This window comes from Opisthorchis viverrini, assembly GCF_000715545.1.
Source record: "Opisthorchis viverrini unplaced genomic scaffold opera_v5_56, whole genome shotgun sequence".
Taxonomy (NCBI): Eukaryota; Metazoa; Platyhelminthes; class Trematoda; order Opisthorchiida; family Opisthorchiidae; genus Opisthorchis; species Opisthorchis viverrini.
Genome location: NW_008751713.1, coordinates 841,395 through 860,670, shown reverse-complemented (window position 1 = coordinate 860,670; position 19,276 = coordinate 841,395). Strand labels below are relative to the sequence as shown.

The 19,276-nt window shown below is 41.1% G+C and overlaps 1 protein-coding gene across 1 annotated transcript in view; it reads left to right on the top strand.

Moving 5' to 3' along the window:
* T265_03802 (hypothetical protein) overlaps positions 1-18,676 on the top strand; it is a gene marked incomplete at both ends in the record, with an annotated part of 38,759 nt that extends 20,083 nt beyond the window's left edge. Inside the window, 4 exons of the mRNA XM_009168373.1 lie at positions 5,066-5,101; positions 7,302-7,521; positions 9,839-10,300; positions 17,992-18,676. Coding sequence (XP_009166637.1) covers positions 5,066-5,101; positions 7,302-7,521; positions 9,839-10,300; positions 17,992-18,282 — 1,009 coding nt within the window. The remainder of the gene's footprint in view (positions 1-5,065; positions 5,102-7,301; positions 7,522-9,838; positions 10,301-17,991) is intronic.
* Positions 18,677-19,276: the final 600 nt, after the last annotated feature.

Genomic DNA, 19,276 nt, shown 5'->3' with positions numbered 1-19,276 from the left:
ATATATATATAAACACCCCATTGTGACAGAGACATCGAAAAGTCGACACATTGAGAAATGCCAAGCAAAACAGCAGCCACAGAACAAAATATTTGTTTTTCCAATCTCAATATAAATTGGATGTATGTTGACTAGAGACACTTTGTGGTTTGTCTCCATGGGAAAAGACCTTAAGTAAATAATGAAACCCTAAAACGATAGCCCTTTTGCGACAGCTGCTTATACGTGTGTCCTCAAGCTTTTTGGATGAACGCTTTCTGAATGGAAAAACTTGTCTTTTGACTAATGACAGAAACACATTTGATCCCCAAACAAAATGAGAGGTTGAACTGAAAATGTTCAACATAGCTGCTACAGCGACGGCTTTATCGTCAAGCATAAAGCTATTGTCTTCTTGGTGACGGCACCGCGTAGTTGGCGCATTGGGTGCGCATAGTTTTTGAGTTTTGTGATTGCTTGTGGAAAGATTCGACAAAAGGATCACGAAGGAGACCCCAGAAGAACCCCATTTTTCTTTCAGTAAATTTGAACTAATGAAAATAAACTGAGCGTTTTAAGTATAAAATGACAGTATTTCCTTAAAATCCGACCGAGCAAACTTGCAAACGTATAGTAAGGAGAATTCAACACATCAAAGCAAGCAAATACAAAAAAACCTCATGTACAAACCCAGGTAAATCACTGTCTAGGTACCAGCGTATTTGACTTCAATCTTTCAACACTAGATCATGATTAAATCACAGACACTCTCAGTCGCACAAGGGAAGTTTTAGCTCATAAAATCGAAATGGGCTATTAATGAGTTAAAATACTTCCATTCAACACAGTGACTCATGTACATCGAACAACTGTGAGAGGACTATTGCATTTTTCAACGTTAACTTCTCCGTCGTTATGTGACATTTATCTACTATCATTCTACTCAGGAGGGTTTAACCAGATAAACGCAGGTGTCTTATTGAGTTCAGAAATGTCGGTAGTATTCCGTACGTAGTATCGTTGACCAGTTGTTTCAGTGATATTCTCACGAACAAAACTTGTGTTCCGCTATGCAATACTAACCTACATGTTTTGGCGGAGTGTATCGAATTCAACCGTTTCAAGACGAGTTGTTTGACTGCGCACTGAGTGAGTTCACGGCGAACGTGTGATTAAAAGAGTAGCTCAATGAACATCTTGGCGTCTGGCGATCGATCAGTGTTGATATTCGTACAGACAGTTGCCTGTTTTCGGTCACCTGATATAAAATGATCATAAACGAACGCCGACTGTGCTTATGGAGAGAGAGGGTGGCTAGGCCAAACTAGCCGACCGACAAAGGTACAAAATTTGCACTCAGTTGCGAAGTCCAGTATGAAAAATAAGCAATACAATTATCAAAATCAGCTGGCGTTGAGTTTAGCATTGTAAATGAACGAGAGTCGTTTATCCGTTTGATTTCGCATGCCATTACGCAGTATTCCTTGTTACCCGTTTCGACAGGGTTGCTCATATTTTGATTGGATATACTAACCGGGTGTGGGACAAAGTTATAGGCGCCCCATTTATATGCTGAAAATAACAAGAATATTTTTCAAAGGAGCCTAGCAGCTTGATTAGTTGAGTACGACGTATAATAGTTATTAGCATGGCAGAAAACTTTCTATCCTTGGTTTTATCGTTGGTAGTTTTCAAGTTCAGGATCAGCCTCGACACGTTGGTGTTTATACATTTCGCTGGTTTATGCAACCTGCTTAATATTCTTGAGAAATTTTAAGTAACGTTTCAACTTTCAACTTTCAACTATGGTTTCATTAGGTGTGCAAGACATTTCACAGCAGGTCTCCGTTGGAATGGACATGGTTGGAAGTAGCTTCATGTAAGAAGGAAAGCAAAATTTCACCATGAACTTTGTTCACAGCCAGTCGTTCCGCAAATAGTCTCAGAAATAACAAGATTTTAACACCTCGGGTTAGCAAACCAACGCCAAAGTGGACTAAATCTTTTAAACTTTGAAAATATGTAAGTCATGGCAACAGACGAGCATAAACCATGCAATATAATATTTCTTACCGATGAAGTAGCAGACTGCATGTCTACTGGACACTGGACATGTCGTTATGCAAAACTATTTTCACCGCTTGCTTCCGGTCGCAGGTGGTAGGAGCGGTACCTCAAGATATCTCTCTTGATAATACTTGGTTAGCACTTGAATAAAGTACAGCTACTAGGAGTGGGCCAAGGGTAGATAACTGCTTAGGGCAGAATCCACGATTTTGATGAATTTCACTGATCATAAATGAGTGTGTGCAGATTTGAATCGATTTGTTTCGGTAGAGCAGCCTATGAAAAGCAGATATCATGAACTGTACCTGGAAGCCCGTTACATGGATTTACTATAAATGTTGGTGGCAATGAAATCATTACCAGTGAACTTGATTTTCCCGTTTTCGACTTTACCGTCCTTGGAAGTCAAATACTCTAAGATTAGTTATCTCTCAAAGGTGGATTACATGAGTATTCATTTGTAGATATCTCACATTAATAGGTTGGCGCATTCGGTGAATAAAATGTAACGTCAAATTTATCACGTTACTAGTGCTCCTTGACATTAGACTCTACAATTTCTACCACCTACTATCACTCTGCACTATGCGGGTATGGGAACAATCGTGTGGCTGAACTAACAAGCTTTGGGGTTATAGAATCCAGCAGCACTATTAAAAAAGGACGCGCTTAAGCCGAATTAGGCTGCTGAGACTTCAAGTGCATAGAGCGGACAGATTTCCAGAAGTTTCCTGACTAAACCTGCAGCAACAAGCAAGCGGACATGATGCACTTTATGAAAATTTCAACTTAAATCGGTTGTTTGATAGAGTTAATTGTATGCGGTTCACACTGAACCGGTTATACCTCGATATTAGCATATTCTTATAATTTTGCCGTTGCTGACCAATAACCTCCCAAGGAACCTAGCGGTTTTCTTACTTCGGTCTCTGCGTCGAATGCTTTAGGGCAACCAAGCAAGTAGATCATTCTAATCCCTCACAGTCCGTGTGGAACCTGGTAATTCTTAGGGTATACCCGTGAATGACTCAGCCACAACAGATGGCTCGTGTTTTTTCAGCAGCCTATGTATCCTCTTGAAACTTGAAAGCTTACATTTATCGCGATCTCTCAAATAATGTACCAGCTGAAACATGAGACAGCCTGGTCCGGCGCATTAAGTTGCACAGAAACATCATAAAGGAAAGATCCAGCTGGGTTTTGGGTGAGTTCACCGCAAAACCACATTTGTTTGCAAATAAGTGTATTTCTCTGCTGAGTGTTTTAGAGACCAGTTTAGAGCCCAGTTTTAGATACCAGATACTTGGAAACTTTTAATCGGATAATGAGCCCTGTTAAATCCAGCTGACGGGCTCCTATCAAAACAAAACTCATTAGGCACATGCTCCCTAGTGCAAATATTTGCTAACACAGTAAGTTGTCGTGACATGTTTGGGTATGCTGATTTTTCTGCAGTTTTCTTTAGACATGATGACGCTAGAAATCGCCGCATTCGCTACGGTTAGAAGATATTATCCTAGCAAAGAAGCTATGTACAGATATGTCTAGGTTGGGTATGTCGTAGGTCAAAATGATCAGTTGTCTTTTGAGAATGAAACATCCTTCGGCGGTTCTCACCAGTCACACGTGTATTAATCCATCCTTCTCAAGGCGGGAATAGAAACAGTTCGTTCAGGTGCTCACATACAACCTATTCGGCAGCATTTTAACAGAGCAGTTAAGTTTACGCAGGGAAACATTCAACTAAGCGACGATGACGAGAAAATGTTAGTACTAACCCTATCATATGGTTTCGAGCGATTCGGTGCCACGCAGCATGATGTGCGCTACGTCGTAGTCAACTATGCAACCAAACACAGCAGTTTGAAATTGCTTGCAATGTCATTTTACGCATCGACTCTGCTAGCATTTTTCATCATCCTCAATACTGCCCTGAGGTTTTTGAGGTTTTCGAAGTGAAGTTCAGCATTCATGACACCATTAAGAAGTGGAAGAAGAATGGAGTATCAGAAGTCTGTAGCATTGAGCTTTTTCCGTGTTAGATCGGGCTAAGTAAGTAAAATATCAATGTTTTACTAGACACATTTTACGACATTGGGTTTGTCAGCTTGCTGCTTGTCACATGTTTGTAGACCAGTTCCATCAGCTAATAATATAGCCCAATGTGATCGACGCGCCACCAGACGAGGGTGTCTGGCGCGAATGGATGACAGACTGTGAGTGATACATCTTTCCTCAACCCAGGTTCATACCAAGGAAGGTGAAATTGCCCCGCGTTGCAATAAGGGTGTGCTCAATTAATTCGGAACCAAAACAACTTAATGTTTGCTCAGACAAAACAAAACGTGACAGTCGTCAAATTTTCATAATAGTCGTTTACCTCCCTAGCCAACCATTCTATTGCGTTGGAGAAAAACCAAAGGGGTACACCCGTGAGGATGTGTTATTGTTTTTTTTGCATCATCACTCTTTTTTAAGCTATGATCATTTAAATCTTCACAGGCAGTTGCTCTAATATTGAAGCGTATATCCCATGGTATTCTCAGAAGCAATAATGGCTACTCTGTGACAGACTGACAACATTTCGATAGTTAGCTCCAGATGAGTTTGGCCAACACAGAACCGGCTTTCAAACCTTTTTAAATGACTTATAAAGATACAGCTGGAGTTCATTCTCCGTCTGCTTAACGCTGATAAAGTTACAAAGCCCCGTTTTTGCTGTCAGCTATCTTGTTCCTTCAAATGTGGCTACTATTTGTGTCGCCTACTGTATCCTCAGACCCCATGGAAGAGAATGAAACATCCACGCTACACTGCACATGGTACTATTGCTGGGTGTGTTTTGGTGGTACGGAATTGGAGTTTCTGTTTTTTGATAAGTTCTCTAAGTATTGGCCAGAATACACCTCACTTGTCACTAACCAGCACAAAGGGACACATTTTTGGCTTTTGTTTATTCCATTTAGGATACAATACTTTCTAATGATTTCGACTATGTTTTCATCTATCTCTTCAACAGATTCTACAAAAAAATTGACAAATCACCTTCAGCTGCGTAAGTTTGCGTTAAACATCAGGGGTTACCTTGATTAGTTTCATGCAAAGAGTTTTTGACGTTGTAAATTACTGGTTTGTGCGCTGAAGAAGTCCACCCAAGAAGGACCAGAACATTAGTTTGATTGTATGATAGGATTCTTTCTCAACCATATGAGAGCAATTGTATCTAAGTTTCCTTCTAGGGGTCATAAGTATTGCTGGCTCTAGCCTAACCATGATTACAGCATTCACTTATCCTCAGTGTAAACTTGAATACACAGCAAAGGCCTGCGAACTGGTTGATCGTCGGCCTAGTGGACTCATATATTTCACTAACATTTATTCATTCACTAGTAGGTTTGTTGGAGTATCACGCAGGTGGCCGCACCTAACCTGTTATCCGCTCCAGCATCATCGATCATTACTGCCATCCAACGTAGGCATATATCTGTATTGTCTGATTTATGTTGGACATCAAATGATTACTGCGGTTTCTTCACTTGGCCGAGCAGCGGGGTGTTTTTAAAGGTAGAACAGCACATAGATATCGTTGTTAGTAAGTTGGTGCAGTTACACGTTATACGTGATCAATCTACTGCGGACTGTGCTGTTTTGGGATTCGTGCTACCTTCTATTCTGCTCGAATCTGAAAGGCAATATTTTTTTCCAAAGGAATGTTCGCTACTTGAATTATTGCTTTTTTGTCTCCTTAAGTGATATACCAGTCATTAGGGATGCGATTGTGTCCCATTTTGAGCGGCTTCAACCGGAAAGAAGTACCCTAAACAATGGAGTTGGTCAGTATTGAGTGGGAGTTAACACAAGCTATCTGGGTAATATAAAAGTATACGGCCACCGGACGTCCTTGTAAGCGTTCTGGCCGGGAAAACTGATTATCACAAAACTAGAATTTTTGTTCTAAATCCATGGTTACTCTTAAGTGAGCCAGTTTAGTTTAGTAAATCTGAATAAGGCGGAACGATTTGCGAACAACTAGAACAGCCTCAGATACACCAAATGCATAAAAAGAGTCAAATGTACAGAGACTGTACTGTGGTTTTCGGTAGTAACCTGAATAGTTTTAAGCACTCTGTATTAGTAGTATTCATTTGGTCTGCGAAATTGGACAATTCAGCTGCCTCGGGCTCAATTGGATTGGTGTTACACTATGAATTATCTGGTCGCAAGGTAAGTTGACAAAACAGAAGCGAGAATAAAATAATAAATCACATTGGAGAAAAGTGCAATAGAGGAATCACCTACAGGAAACTAATTTCGGCAACAATTAGGCGAAGGAGTGCGTCAGTCCACAGGCATATTAGTTCTACAGATGCATAGTTATGTCGACAGGACGCATCCGCTCTTAGGGGCTAATCAGGATTGGAAAGTACTAGAAGACCGGACATGAATATAGATGGTTGGGTGAGATTCTTATCTGTAAATCGTATTACACAGCTTGAACTGAAGAGTGAGAACCTGATGGCATTTCATTTTACGTTATATGCATAGAAAAAGTGTCGTTTCAAGTCGTATGTGACAAAAATGTCAGGGAACATTTCCTCAAATTTGTGCAGTTTGGGGTTGACTTAAAGGCAGAAACGTTAAAGCCATTGTAACATTCGAATGGCTTGAGAAGAGAGTTTTGCAATTCGGCATATACAGATTGAGAGGAGAATTAGGGCGTCCTGATGAGAGGATTCGAACTTGAAGAATTGAGAATTTGTACTATGGGAAAAATGGTTATTTTGACTGAAGTTAACAGAAGTGACCGGTGAACAGTATGCATTTTCTTTGCAGCAGTGGCAAGAGTGAAAGATTTGATTACGGAAAGTCCAACAAGCTGACTTTTAAAGATATTTCTCCTTTATATCCTTCATGTCAGCTAGGTGTATTTCAGGCTATCAGAGTTTGTATTCCACTTTTATATAGTGCGTTTATTGATAAACGCCACATGTCAGTCATAATATTTTGAGCGAACTTTTGGGGGAATTCCGGTCATTAATTCCGGTCAGAAGCAAATGGTCTATCCATCTTTGTTTGTGCGCAAATAGGCCAGTAACTAATGTACAAACAAGGTTTGCTTGGTCCATATTTGGGAAGTTTACAATGCATCACAAAAACCATTAAGATGTAATTACCACCGGCTCCGGTACGATAGGTATCAAGTTTTTTTGACGTGGATGCTCACACTAATCCTTGAAATTTTGCCGCCATTACAGAAAAAAAGCTTCGCACTTACGTCACAACACCACTTCGATTGGAAGTGTCAAACAGCCTGAAGCTTCCCCGAAGATTTTCCACAGGTCATGCGAAGACCTCAGCCTTCTGGTTGCTACCACGTCGGAAGAGGTTTTGACCACCGTGAGCAGAACATCCTTATTAAACGCATTACTGGCGGAAACCGACGGATTAGAGGAAAATGACCAAGATACATTCCAGGTAAGCATGATCTTCTGTGGTTGCTGGCAGACGTTCACTACGTTTGGAATAACGCTGACTACAGGCTGCTAACTGTATCGTGGCTACTCACATCGTCTACAGATTCACAGTTGCTGTTCAGTGTGTATCGTACATAAAGGTCAGTGATACTTTCACGTCTCATCTGAGCTCATCCTGGGACCCCCCACTTTCGTAAATAAATCGAATATTACCCTCGTTTACTCCCTGAAATTCTTCACCTCTCACTGGTATCGCTGGTATTTCTGGATGATACATCTGCCCCATGTGGCATGGTGATCGATGCCTCACTATCCAGTGAAGATTTGCGCGCTGCCACACGAAACGAATGTCAAACAGCACCACCAGCCGGGTCATGTTACGGCCATAGATCGAGCATGTGATAAGCTTGGCTAATTTCTTCCGTCCTTGAATACAGAGTATTTGTAATTAGCACACATAAACTTTGGGGTTAGCTTTGACAGTATATCGGAACTCATCAAGCTAGTGTACCAGAAATCACAAAGGTGACTGAACTGCTCAGTCAAACGGGACAATGTTCGCAATTGGGATGGTTGAAACAAAAGTGGACAAATCATCATTCAATAAGGACTGACAGCTGGGTGGAAGCATATAGGTGTGCTCTAGCGATGCCAACCCAAGGAAACAATCAAGGATGTTTTATCTAGGGGCTGGAGTCTTCAAAGTTAGATCCAAAAGATATCGGATTCTTTTGTTGAGACCATCCCTTTCATTCAGTTGACAGGCTTTCTTGCCACTCTTTCATTCGCTCTAACTTATCATCTCCGTAGTTTCTCATAGAATACTGAAAAGAGTTTGCTTCAACCTAACATAATTGGAATGAGATACAAAACACATGTTACGTGAGGTCAGCGGAGTTTGCTAACGGCAATTGTGTTAGGGAGGTCCCCATTGTCATCCATCAATACACACTTCAAAACAAATTGAGATAATGCTGCGAACAAACTTTTAACAAGAACTTCGAAGAACGTCTCATTCGCCAATCTATTTCTCAGTCTAAACTGCTTCTCTACTGTTCACCAAACCAGTCAGCAATCCCACCATCAGCATATGACATTTTGAGAAAACTGAGACCACTGGCAGAAAACGGCTAAAATGCAAGTACAGCCCCCTTCGTGTTTTAGTGGGTGAACATTATAACATAGTTCAGACAGTGTGATGATTGGCAGTTGTTTTGATGTTAGAAACTGTTATTTTACAAGGTCACCATGTCACACGATGTCTCTGAATGACTTCAGTGATGAAGGAATGTAAGTTGACAGGTGTGTACTAAAATATGTAAAACATGTTCTGCATGATCCTCGTTTGCGTCATGCACAATCTGGGAGCCAGTGTTTGACAGCTGAGTCATCTGCACTCATCTAAACGAACTGTTCACCATTTGGTAAGATCACCTGCCTCCCACATCACGTTTTTCTGCTAGTAAGACGTGTAAATGAACTTCCGCTTAAGAGAAACTAGCCGTCATTTGGCATTCCGCGATCGATGCCCAGCAATCTTACGATCACCCATTTGCCCTTCGATTTATGGAACACCTCGTCTACTGTGAAGTCGTTTGTAGGCTAAATTCAAAGCTTATTACTTGCTACTCGATGCTTCGAAACGCGACCATAAATGAGAGATCCAGTTGAGACTCTCGTGAGAACCAAATTGATTCGCAACTGAGTGCATTTCTTGAGAACAGTCTAATTTGGGTTCAAGTAGAACATAAGGTTGACGGAAACGCGGGGACTGCACCTAATTGATGAGCCTCAAGAAGGGCGAAAGCGGTCGTGGGCTGTCGAAGAGTTTTCAGTAACCTTGTGAATAGTTTCCTTTACAAAAACAACGCATACTTTGGGTAAAGGATACGCAGTAGCCCCGAAGCAGTGGCCTATTCCGTGGGGAATCCTTGGGTGCGTTCACAGGCATCCAATATTAGTTGAGCAGTCAGATCATTGAATTAAGATGCCTGGCTTACTTTATTGAAGATGATCAATTTTGTGATTTGCAGCATGCACTTCACGTGTGATTCAGCATAACCTCTACTGCTGCTCAATTCCAATAACTCGACAGATCAAAATTTGTTGAGTACAATATTTTGCGAGAGATGCTGTCCCAAAAGTGAGGACATAGAGTTATCGAGTGCTTAGTTTTCTCATGGCTTTGAAACGTCAATAATACCTATGTGTCAGCAAATAGGATGGACTGAATTCCTTTGATGAAAATCTTCGTTCTGTCAGCGAAAACACTTTTTGTCCAATTTCATCGTTTAATTTTTTCCTCTATCTAAAAACAGGACTTTGTTACCTGGTATAAAAGCGGATGTCCTCTTCAATATCCATTTGATGAAGATGCTTCCGGTGTGGTCACGAATAACGGTCATCTAAAAACCAGTAATCATCGTCAAATCCGTATAATACGCCAACCAGATTCGAATTATATCTCAGAGCTGAAATCCGATAAGAAAAACGCGCTTGCTGAGAAAAACCCTCCTTCTCCCGATTCCACGCTTCGTGCTTCCCCCTCAAATACAGGAATGATGTTTCTTCAACGACTATACAACGATGATATTCGACCATGTCTGGAATTCCGGGATAAAGTCCTGCAGAATGCAATCCACCATGCGTTACCCGAGCTGGGTCTGGAGATAAATCCTTTTAGAAACATTTTAGACGAACATCATTCGAGTGACTCTAACACACCGGTCATTTGTCCTTTGCTACCGGCTCTAGAGCCTGCATACCAACTGTTGGTCAAAGTGAGTGAAACGAAATGTGGGTGAAAAACTTTCTGTTACTCTATAGCCTTTTCGGCGCATCGACCTTTGTTTCTTGGATCACGATTACGTGAAATTATTTCAATTTCACTGACTGCACCATAGGTGCTGTTGACCGTTATAAGGAGCTTGTTTTTAACTGTGTGAGGTCTCATTTCAGGGTCAATCTCAGAGATTGTATACGTCAGCTTGTCAACATATTGATAGCCTGGGTGTGTTTACTGGTTGTTGGTCACGTGGCCGTTGATATGTTTGCCAACCTTGGCCTTCAACTTGCGCAGTTGACGAATGCACATTGGCGACTCCTCCGTGACTGAAAACGGAACACTTATTATCTGACTGATAAGCTCAATAAACAGATCAACGGCCACCTGATCAACTATAGGAGGTTTCATAAGAACACTGTCATCGCATTTGGAAAAGCCAACTACTGGACAGTTGATATTTGGTCCAATTCATCTTATATTCGAATCCTTTAATGATCATATTTACTAATATTGCATCAAATATTATTTTTTTGTTATTCAGTAAATACTAATGATTTTTTCATTGAAGGCAGATAAGTAGCTAGGACATATGTGTGGAAATATTCAGACCCAATAGACATTTAGCTTGACTTAGCTGATTGGTTCTCCTTCTGTCTTAAATCTCGATCAACCTCGGAACCTAGTCACTTGGCCCGACGAAGCTTTTGTGTCAAAAGCGAAACGTTGCCCAGCAATAAATCTACCGATTGTCACCAAACTTTTTCGAAAACGACATTGAGACCCAGTTCACGCTGGACCCAACAGGTGTACTATTAAGGGACAGCGTTTCACGGAACTGTCCTGCTGCTCTGTTACGTTTACCTTAGGATACACGCGCAGCACAGATCTGAGACCCAAACATTTCTCAGGAGCTGACAAGTGACAGTTTAATCCATCTGTCGCGGTGATGAAGGCTGCGTGATTGCACTGTCTGTCTTTGTTTCAGTAGCATGTGAAGTGTTTATGTAGCCTCCTGAGCTTTATTAGAGCAGCCAGATTACCTTGAAATTTCTCCGCTTTTGTTCAACTTATGAACCTAAATCTATAACATGACTACAACATCCGAAGCGGTGTTCACGTATGGACTCTTTGCGCAGCGATCCTAAAACATCATACACTGTAGTGAAAGTACGCGATCCGCTAATAAGGGAAACTGACTGGTATAAAACACAACACCTGAGCAGCATCCGACATTCAAGATGCTGTATGATTCGACAAGTGATTTCCCTAATTCATGCATGCAGTGGTTCCAGTCGTAATTAGCACTCTTTGATGAGTTGTGTCCTTGACACAAGAGACACAGCAGTCGCCGTTCTATAGTAATGTGAGGAGATCTGATCATACTCAGTGGAAATTTCATCTTATCAGTGAAGCCAGTCTACGCTGAAAAACAGTAACTCACTCATGTATTGAAAGATAACTAACGAATCCTTTTGGTCACCGGTGTATACGTGCTTACGGCCTACCAGAATGGAAATTACGGGCAATGAAATGAAATTAGTCTGAAAAGAAACCTCTGGGAAACCCTCAGTAAATCTGTGGTTAAGAAATCAAGATTGTATGACATACTCCGTATTGCAGTCTTTCTGGGTGTCAATTAATCAGATTATCATTGTTCAGGGAGGGAAACGGTTTCCACATTTCGCTTTAGGAGATCAGGCTTGTCCACCAAGTGTCCATAGGTCCTCCGCATGTGAAACTTACGGTCTAACTGTAATGTATATGAAGTATAGCGTTAAGATTTTTGTCATGGTTTGTATAATCACGAACGACAGAGAGCGCTCTTTTGTGATGATAGAACGTTTGACCTGAACAGTTCAATTGGCTGAGTTTTTTATTACCGCAGTCCGGAGGAGCAGGGAAAAATTTGTGGTATCAGGAAGCTCAAAGTGAAAGCTTCCATTTTCCCCGATTACTTTTCGTTTTGGAATAACAAACTGAGGTGAACCAAGTTGTGAGTTACGAGGCCTGCTCGTAAGTTAGGATACTTCGAGATGGGCTTTTTGTTCTTTCTTGCTGTAATTACGAGGCAAAATGATTTTTAACATGACAATACTTTGTCAATTTTTGTGCAACACTATGATTTCCGGAAGCAAGTACGGATGTGAACCCTCCAAAAACCTGCAACTTAATAATAATGTAGTATGTAGACAAAAAAACTATCTTCACTGCCGTGGATGGAAATAAGACGGAAGTCGTGAATGCACAATGGGATGTGCATGGAAAACCTCTGCACAGTTCAAGATAATAAATTCCTGATTCAGCGACTCACTGCTCTGGATGATGGATGCTACCAGTTTGAATGCTCTATGTTGAACGAGAGCAAAGGACACCAAGGGAAAGCTATATACAAAATGACGCTTTGCGCATCAGAGCTCTTCTTTAGGAGTATTTAAATGCTTTGTGTTAGTGACATACCAACGGTGGATACAGTTGGTGAACTTAAGCTTAGATGTCCGCGACGAACAACTAAGGTTGCTGATAAGTCGTCAGGCGTGGGACAGCTAAGCCAGCTTGTCGGTCATCCATGTTTGCAGCTGCCTCCAAGCGTTATGTAACAGAAAATGAGACCACGATTGATTAATGTAATTGCTTGACTTTTTTGTCGTCAGACAATCCAATAGAATTTGTCGGTTCAGAAGACGCAAGCTAATATCTAGACCATAAGTCGCGCTTGTCCGAAGATGACGATACATAAAAGCCAGTTTTGGTCTCCATGTTTCCAGGCCATGTATTTTGCTAGTTACAAATGAAATGACCCGCAATACATGTGAAGAAATGGTTACAAGCTCAGCAAATCTGAGTGTTGTAAGAGAGCGTACTTTTCATGAGATACTCGAATATAGGGTCATATTCATTTACTTTAGTTGAAATTTCTTACCCAGCTTTCTTTTTGAGCATAAGTTTCCATGTGGTGGAAATATTACGAACAATTGTTACTTGCCGAAGTCCCAGAGTGTCCCGCCGATATGTACAAGATGGGGAGACTAGTGTACGAAAATATAGTATACTTGAAACATGAAGAAATATAGTCGCTGCACAAATGAGCGCAAAATACAAAGCCAGAATTTAAAAACATGGCAGGAACAAGCAAGGTAACGCAATATTCATAACCTATTTCTGCAGTGCTTCTGACAAGGGGATGTAGACAACCCATATCTTACCATGGGGCTGAGGAGTGATAATAAGTTTGCTTTTGTGCTTTGGCGATTCAGGTGGCTCAACTTTCATTTACGAATGTCTCATCAATGTAATTTTTCTTCCATGATTGCACGTTCAAAACACATTTCCAGGAGAGAAATCGATGTCAACAACATGCGTCTTTTAAATCGAGGTAGGGACACAATTACAGTTGAGCAGCATCTGTATATTTGCGGCATTATACGGCCATGAGGCTGTGCACGTTACTTGGCAGTTAAGCTGTCAGTCCTATACGGCCATGAGGCTGTGCACGTTACTTGGCAGTTAGGACTGTCAGTCCCCCCAGAACACAACCACTTTCCTGGTAAAACCAAACCGACCGATCCCTCAATGGCCATAATAAAGTAGTTTGGAAACCTGCTGATAGAATGGTCCGGCATTAACTTGCGGTAGGATGAACCTCTCGACCGATGCAATGCTTTTAAGAAGCGGGTGGCAGATGAAATCTGCTGTCGCACAGTCCTCCGAATGAAAAGTGCACACCTTTTGGTAGTGCAAGATTGTTTTGGAAGACAAACTCGGCATGTGATCTATCGGTTCTCTATTATTGGTACCTCACGTGAGCATGCTTGGAACAACCTAATGACGTTGAGAACAAGGAACTGGTGAATAGAGGGTGTATTTCGGCGTAATCGAGAATATACCTTGACATTCTCACAGTACACATCTATTCAGACAGATCTCAAAATATATAATTCCTTTTTTCACCAAATATTCCTTGACCGGAAAGCTAATCTGCTGCTTCTGTCTCCTGCTTCATACGAATTATTCACAATATATTTTTGGTCTACTGTTTTGATGATTGCCGTTTCCCTAAATTTTACACGTAGTTGTAAACCGAGTCAGCAGTTGGTAGTATTCGAATTTACGACCAACTTGTTTGTGAACTAAGGAATAAATTGTTAACCGAAACTCCGTTACATGTGATATCCTTCATGATCTTTGGGGATGTTCATCAGGTCAAGCGTGTGGTATACTCGGATGCACAGCTTATCCGATTAGCTATATTTCTACGCTCATAATCAAGTGGAGCCTATGGTCTCGGTACAGCTGTGTACCAGCTGTGTGCACGAATCAGCTGCAAGGCACGCAGAGAAGCCAGACATCTGCACCAATCATTCCGTCATACCTCTGAGAAAAATCATAGCCTTTAAGGCTTTATATATTTAGGTTTTTAGGCATTCACCCACTCCAACTGCTCTAAAATACAAACATTTTGACTTACACAACGCGCAGATTTAGTTTGATTGTGTTCTGAGTTGGACCTTGGAAGAATCGTGACTCTGGCTTAATTATTGAAGTCGGCCTATCACTCCTTATGAATAAGCTCCAGAACTCATTCACTGCAGATGGCAGGGCTGCAATTTGTGGCAAAAACCTACAACGAGTGATAACTGCCGTTTCGTCAAGCTTAAGCCAACCGAACCCATACCGAAAATAAACATCGATATAGACATGGTAATTCAGTTATCTCTACAGAACGAATTGGGTGTATCCCAGCTGACGTGAAAAGTGCTTTTGAGCAGGTTGTCCTGCTCAAAGCAGCGGTTTCGTTCAAAGTTGTTTGGGTCCGGAGCACCTGCTCCTTTTGAACAGAAACCCACGTTCATCTAGCGCTAAAATTTTAAAGCGGTCCTCCTCTGCACGAGGAACAACCTTGTTCGCAGAATGTCTGGGTCCTGGCATTCGTTTAACCGATATTTGAAAAAGAGAAATTTGTTATTAGAGTTTCTTGGTGGTTCAGTCCCAGAAATCTACACCATTGAGCCAAAAAATGCCTATCAGTGAATAGCAATTTGAGTTTAGCAGAAAATAAGTGGGTTGACCTCCTGGACAACTGTGTCTACGCTGTCATAAGCCATATCATCTAGCTATTAGGACAGAGGAATTTTGAACTTACTGCCAATGACCTTAGCTCGAAATATAGTAGGTCAATCGCACAGCAAAACCAACACGACGTAGAAATCGGGGATCAGACTAACAGACTACGAATAATAGTAAGATTAATTCATGTTGCATGGCAAGCCGAATAACCTTCATTCCATTTCAAGCTTGTTCTGAATACGAGAAGTCGTGTTAGCACGCTTCTCATCCTGACAGTTTTTTCCTCGATGACCTATTTCGTCACTTTTGTCAGGGCATTAACAGAACTATTCTGCTTAAAGCAGTGTAGAGGGAGCGATAGGAGTCAGGACAATTGACTTTCTAAAGCGCTCTCATCTCTGGATATCTTGAGTATGCAAGCGTGTCATGTCCTAAAAGCCGATGGGCAGACGTTTCGTTGTGTGCAGCACTGGAACGAGTATAGCAGGAGCACACAAACTACTACTGCTTATTTGTGAAATGCACTCATTTGCAAACTAATTTGGTTTTGCGAGACTCACTTGAAACCCAGTTGAATCTCTCGTTTGTGATGTTTACAGGCTATTGCTTATGTTTTAAACATAATATTATTCCTTCCTTATGAGAGCTCTCACTATGAGACATTTTGCAGTACCAAAGTACACTTTGTGACACTGGCAAATATGCAGTGGAGAATGGACAACAAAAATCACTGTGGATAAATTCTGCGTGATTCAAGCAGTGAGCATTTCAAACGAACCACAAGTTAAACTGTAGATGGCGCCCTCAAGGTTGGTTTTCGCTCAGTAAACCGTCAGAGGTCCCCGCTGGACGACATTCCTCCAAATAAGAACCACTGATCTGGGGAAGAATGCTTGACGACATTTATGGGTGATAAATTTGTTCCACTTCAAGTCTCTCATCATTGGTTCTATTTCTACTAGTTCGTGTGCTTTAATTGGGAATAAGGCACGAGGCCTTCGCAGTTTTCTTTTTAGATAAGGTGTCAGGTTGCTCTATGAAGCAAAACATGGCTGTTTCTTCGCCCACTGAATCATGTAGGGATATACTTTGGCTGAAAAAATAGCTGGTTTAATGACGAAGACATGGAATTCATCCATCATTGGCTACGATTTCTGACGTTGTTCCATGCGGAATACGGGGCACGGAAGGTTTGGTGAGCTCTCAGTCTCTCTTAGCCCCAGCAACTCACAAATCAAATCAAATAATTCACTGAATTACATAATGTTTCTATTGACTGGACGGAATAGATGCGTTGTGCACAAAGATCGGCATCTGAAGACAGCTATACAATAGATTTTCGATAAAATGAAAGGCTCCTCGCATTGCAGTTACCTTGTCTGCCCCAATTATCGATAGATATTTAGATTAATTATTACCAACTGAAACAGTTACGTTACCCCGTTCTTGTCGCACTTCAGAAGAGCAGGCGTTACACTTTTTATGTCCTGTGGAATAGATTTTTATCAGGAGTTGCATCAAAAGTGGTTCGCCGCCGGAATTAAGTGTGATATTTCCCATCTTCATGAAAGTTCATAAAGTCTTCGGGAATCGATCAGTAGGAATCACTTCCGAAGAGTAAACTGGGACAACACCAAACCCAATAAAGACAACGTTTACGTGTCATTTCTGATATTTTCTAAGGTTTTCAGAGAACTAATTTTGTCAAATACGATAAATCGTGTTTGCCATTGACAATCCTTTTGACACAGACGGAATTGTCCCCATTACCCGTTAAGCAACCTCAACAAATGGAGATAAAGTTTGCATTAAATTTAGTTACGTATGTAACTACCGCCTGAATCTGCTCTAGCTCTACCCAATCGCCCATGTCCGCCACGCCCTACCCCTCCCTACTGTTGAATCCAGAGCGCAGTCAACTCGAACAAAGCCCAAATAGGACCTGACTGGAGAGCCGGAGAATTGTCATCCATCCTCCGCAAACAAAATGTCGGAGGTTCATTAATCATTTGGGACCATCACTGTTGTCACCATCTTCGTCGTTTTCGTTATGACCATTATCATCATTTCAGTACTCTTAATATTATTAAAATTTTTAATGTCGTTGCAAATTTCTTTTGACGCCTTCTATGGGATCATTGTGAATGAACTGCTTTGCAGTGCATTATGATAACTTTTAATAATATCCGTCCAACTGATCTTATATTGTTCAACATGGCATCTTACTGCAGTTTAAGATGCTATACTTTCAACTACTGCCAAATCGGTACATAACTTCAAAGGCAATGGACTTGCAATTTACTTCTAAAATTATGTGAACTGTGAGCACCACAGCGAATTATTTTATGGAGAGCTAAAACAAACTTTTGATCGTTACATTTGGAATTTACAGATACGACGTATACTATTATGCTAAAATGGTTCACCGATGAGCCGAATGACATAACTGTCAGATTTTAATAAAACGGTGATTGAAATGAGAGGATTTTGTGAACGGCTTGTACAACGAATACATCACTTTGTCAAAGTCCCAGAAATTTTATTCCAGTATTTATCCGGTTTCCATACCCTGTGTATTCATACGACTCGGTACGTCCTCGTTTATATTACTTTCTTGACCAGAATTCAGATGAGCGCATAGAGGTCAGTATCTCAGCGGAGGCTCGACACCGGATTGCAGCCACGATGAACCTGTTCCAGTACCTGAGCTGTATTGCTCGAGGTGTGTGTTCCACACCCCAGTCAATAAATTCCGATCGCAAGCTAAGTATCCGACGCAACTCACAATTATCGGGACAAAGCGCAACAATGAAAGAACATATGGAGCTGGTCAAATATTTCAAGAAGATTCAAAGTCTTCGTTTGGCTATCGCATTTGCTCGACTTGGATTTGGTCTTCCAGAGTCAGAATAATCCCTATCTTAGATGTATTTTACAGCAACTTAGAGGATTACTCTCATTTTAACTCCCGCACATTTGATACCGAATTCGTCCCTCATAAAACCAGTTCAACAAAGTTATCCACGACTTTCAACAGTTTTCCCACTGTCTTCCATTGTGATACATGAAGTTTCTTTTGCTATAAACATAAAATGATTCCCTCGAGGACTCACAAATATGTATCATGGAACCTTTGTATTGTTCTATCGCTGGATTTTCGTTTTCCATCCATACGAAACTTTGGAGATAATGAATGCGTTATGTTTTCAAATGTGTATGAATGACTGTACATAGTCGCGGACTGGCTGGTCCATACGACCAGAGTGAGTGCGTCTGGCAACAATCCCAGATTATTTGCTTACCTGTGGATATACGTTGTACAGCAAGGTCATTTTCTCACTGTCAGACGTGTTGTGCCATAGTTGCCATATTTTACCTTAGGTCCGACTAGGTTTACCTAGCCAGAAAAAGTTGCTGATTTTTTGGTTCCAAGTTCACGCATACGCCCAAAGCACTTCTAAACTCTCCTGCTCAAATCCAAGTTTAACATTAGCTAACAAAGGAAAGTATTAATAATTTTTATATCTCCCGACCTGATTTATCTATATACACCGTCTAACAAGGTACTCTGAATTGATGTAAAATATCAGTAATACCGTCTCCTTAGGAAATTTCTTCTCTGGCATATCCATTTGAGGCTGCTAAAAGCTTCCCGCTGTCCAATAGGTAAAAAATTGAATTTTCTTAGACTATTAAACCGTATGAGGTCTGTCTTACTTAGTGCTTGTTAATGCGCTTATTATTGTGCATTCCTTTAGGCCACAGCTGGTTGATAAACCTGAATTGACGGGAATACTATTTTCAAACCCTAATGCTTACCTTAGCTAAAGGTTTGTCGGCTTATTTTCAGGCTCGCATGTAATCAAGTGACTGTGGTGATTCTGTTCTTCGTTGCATCTTACCATCC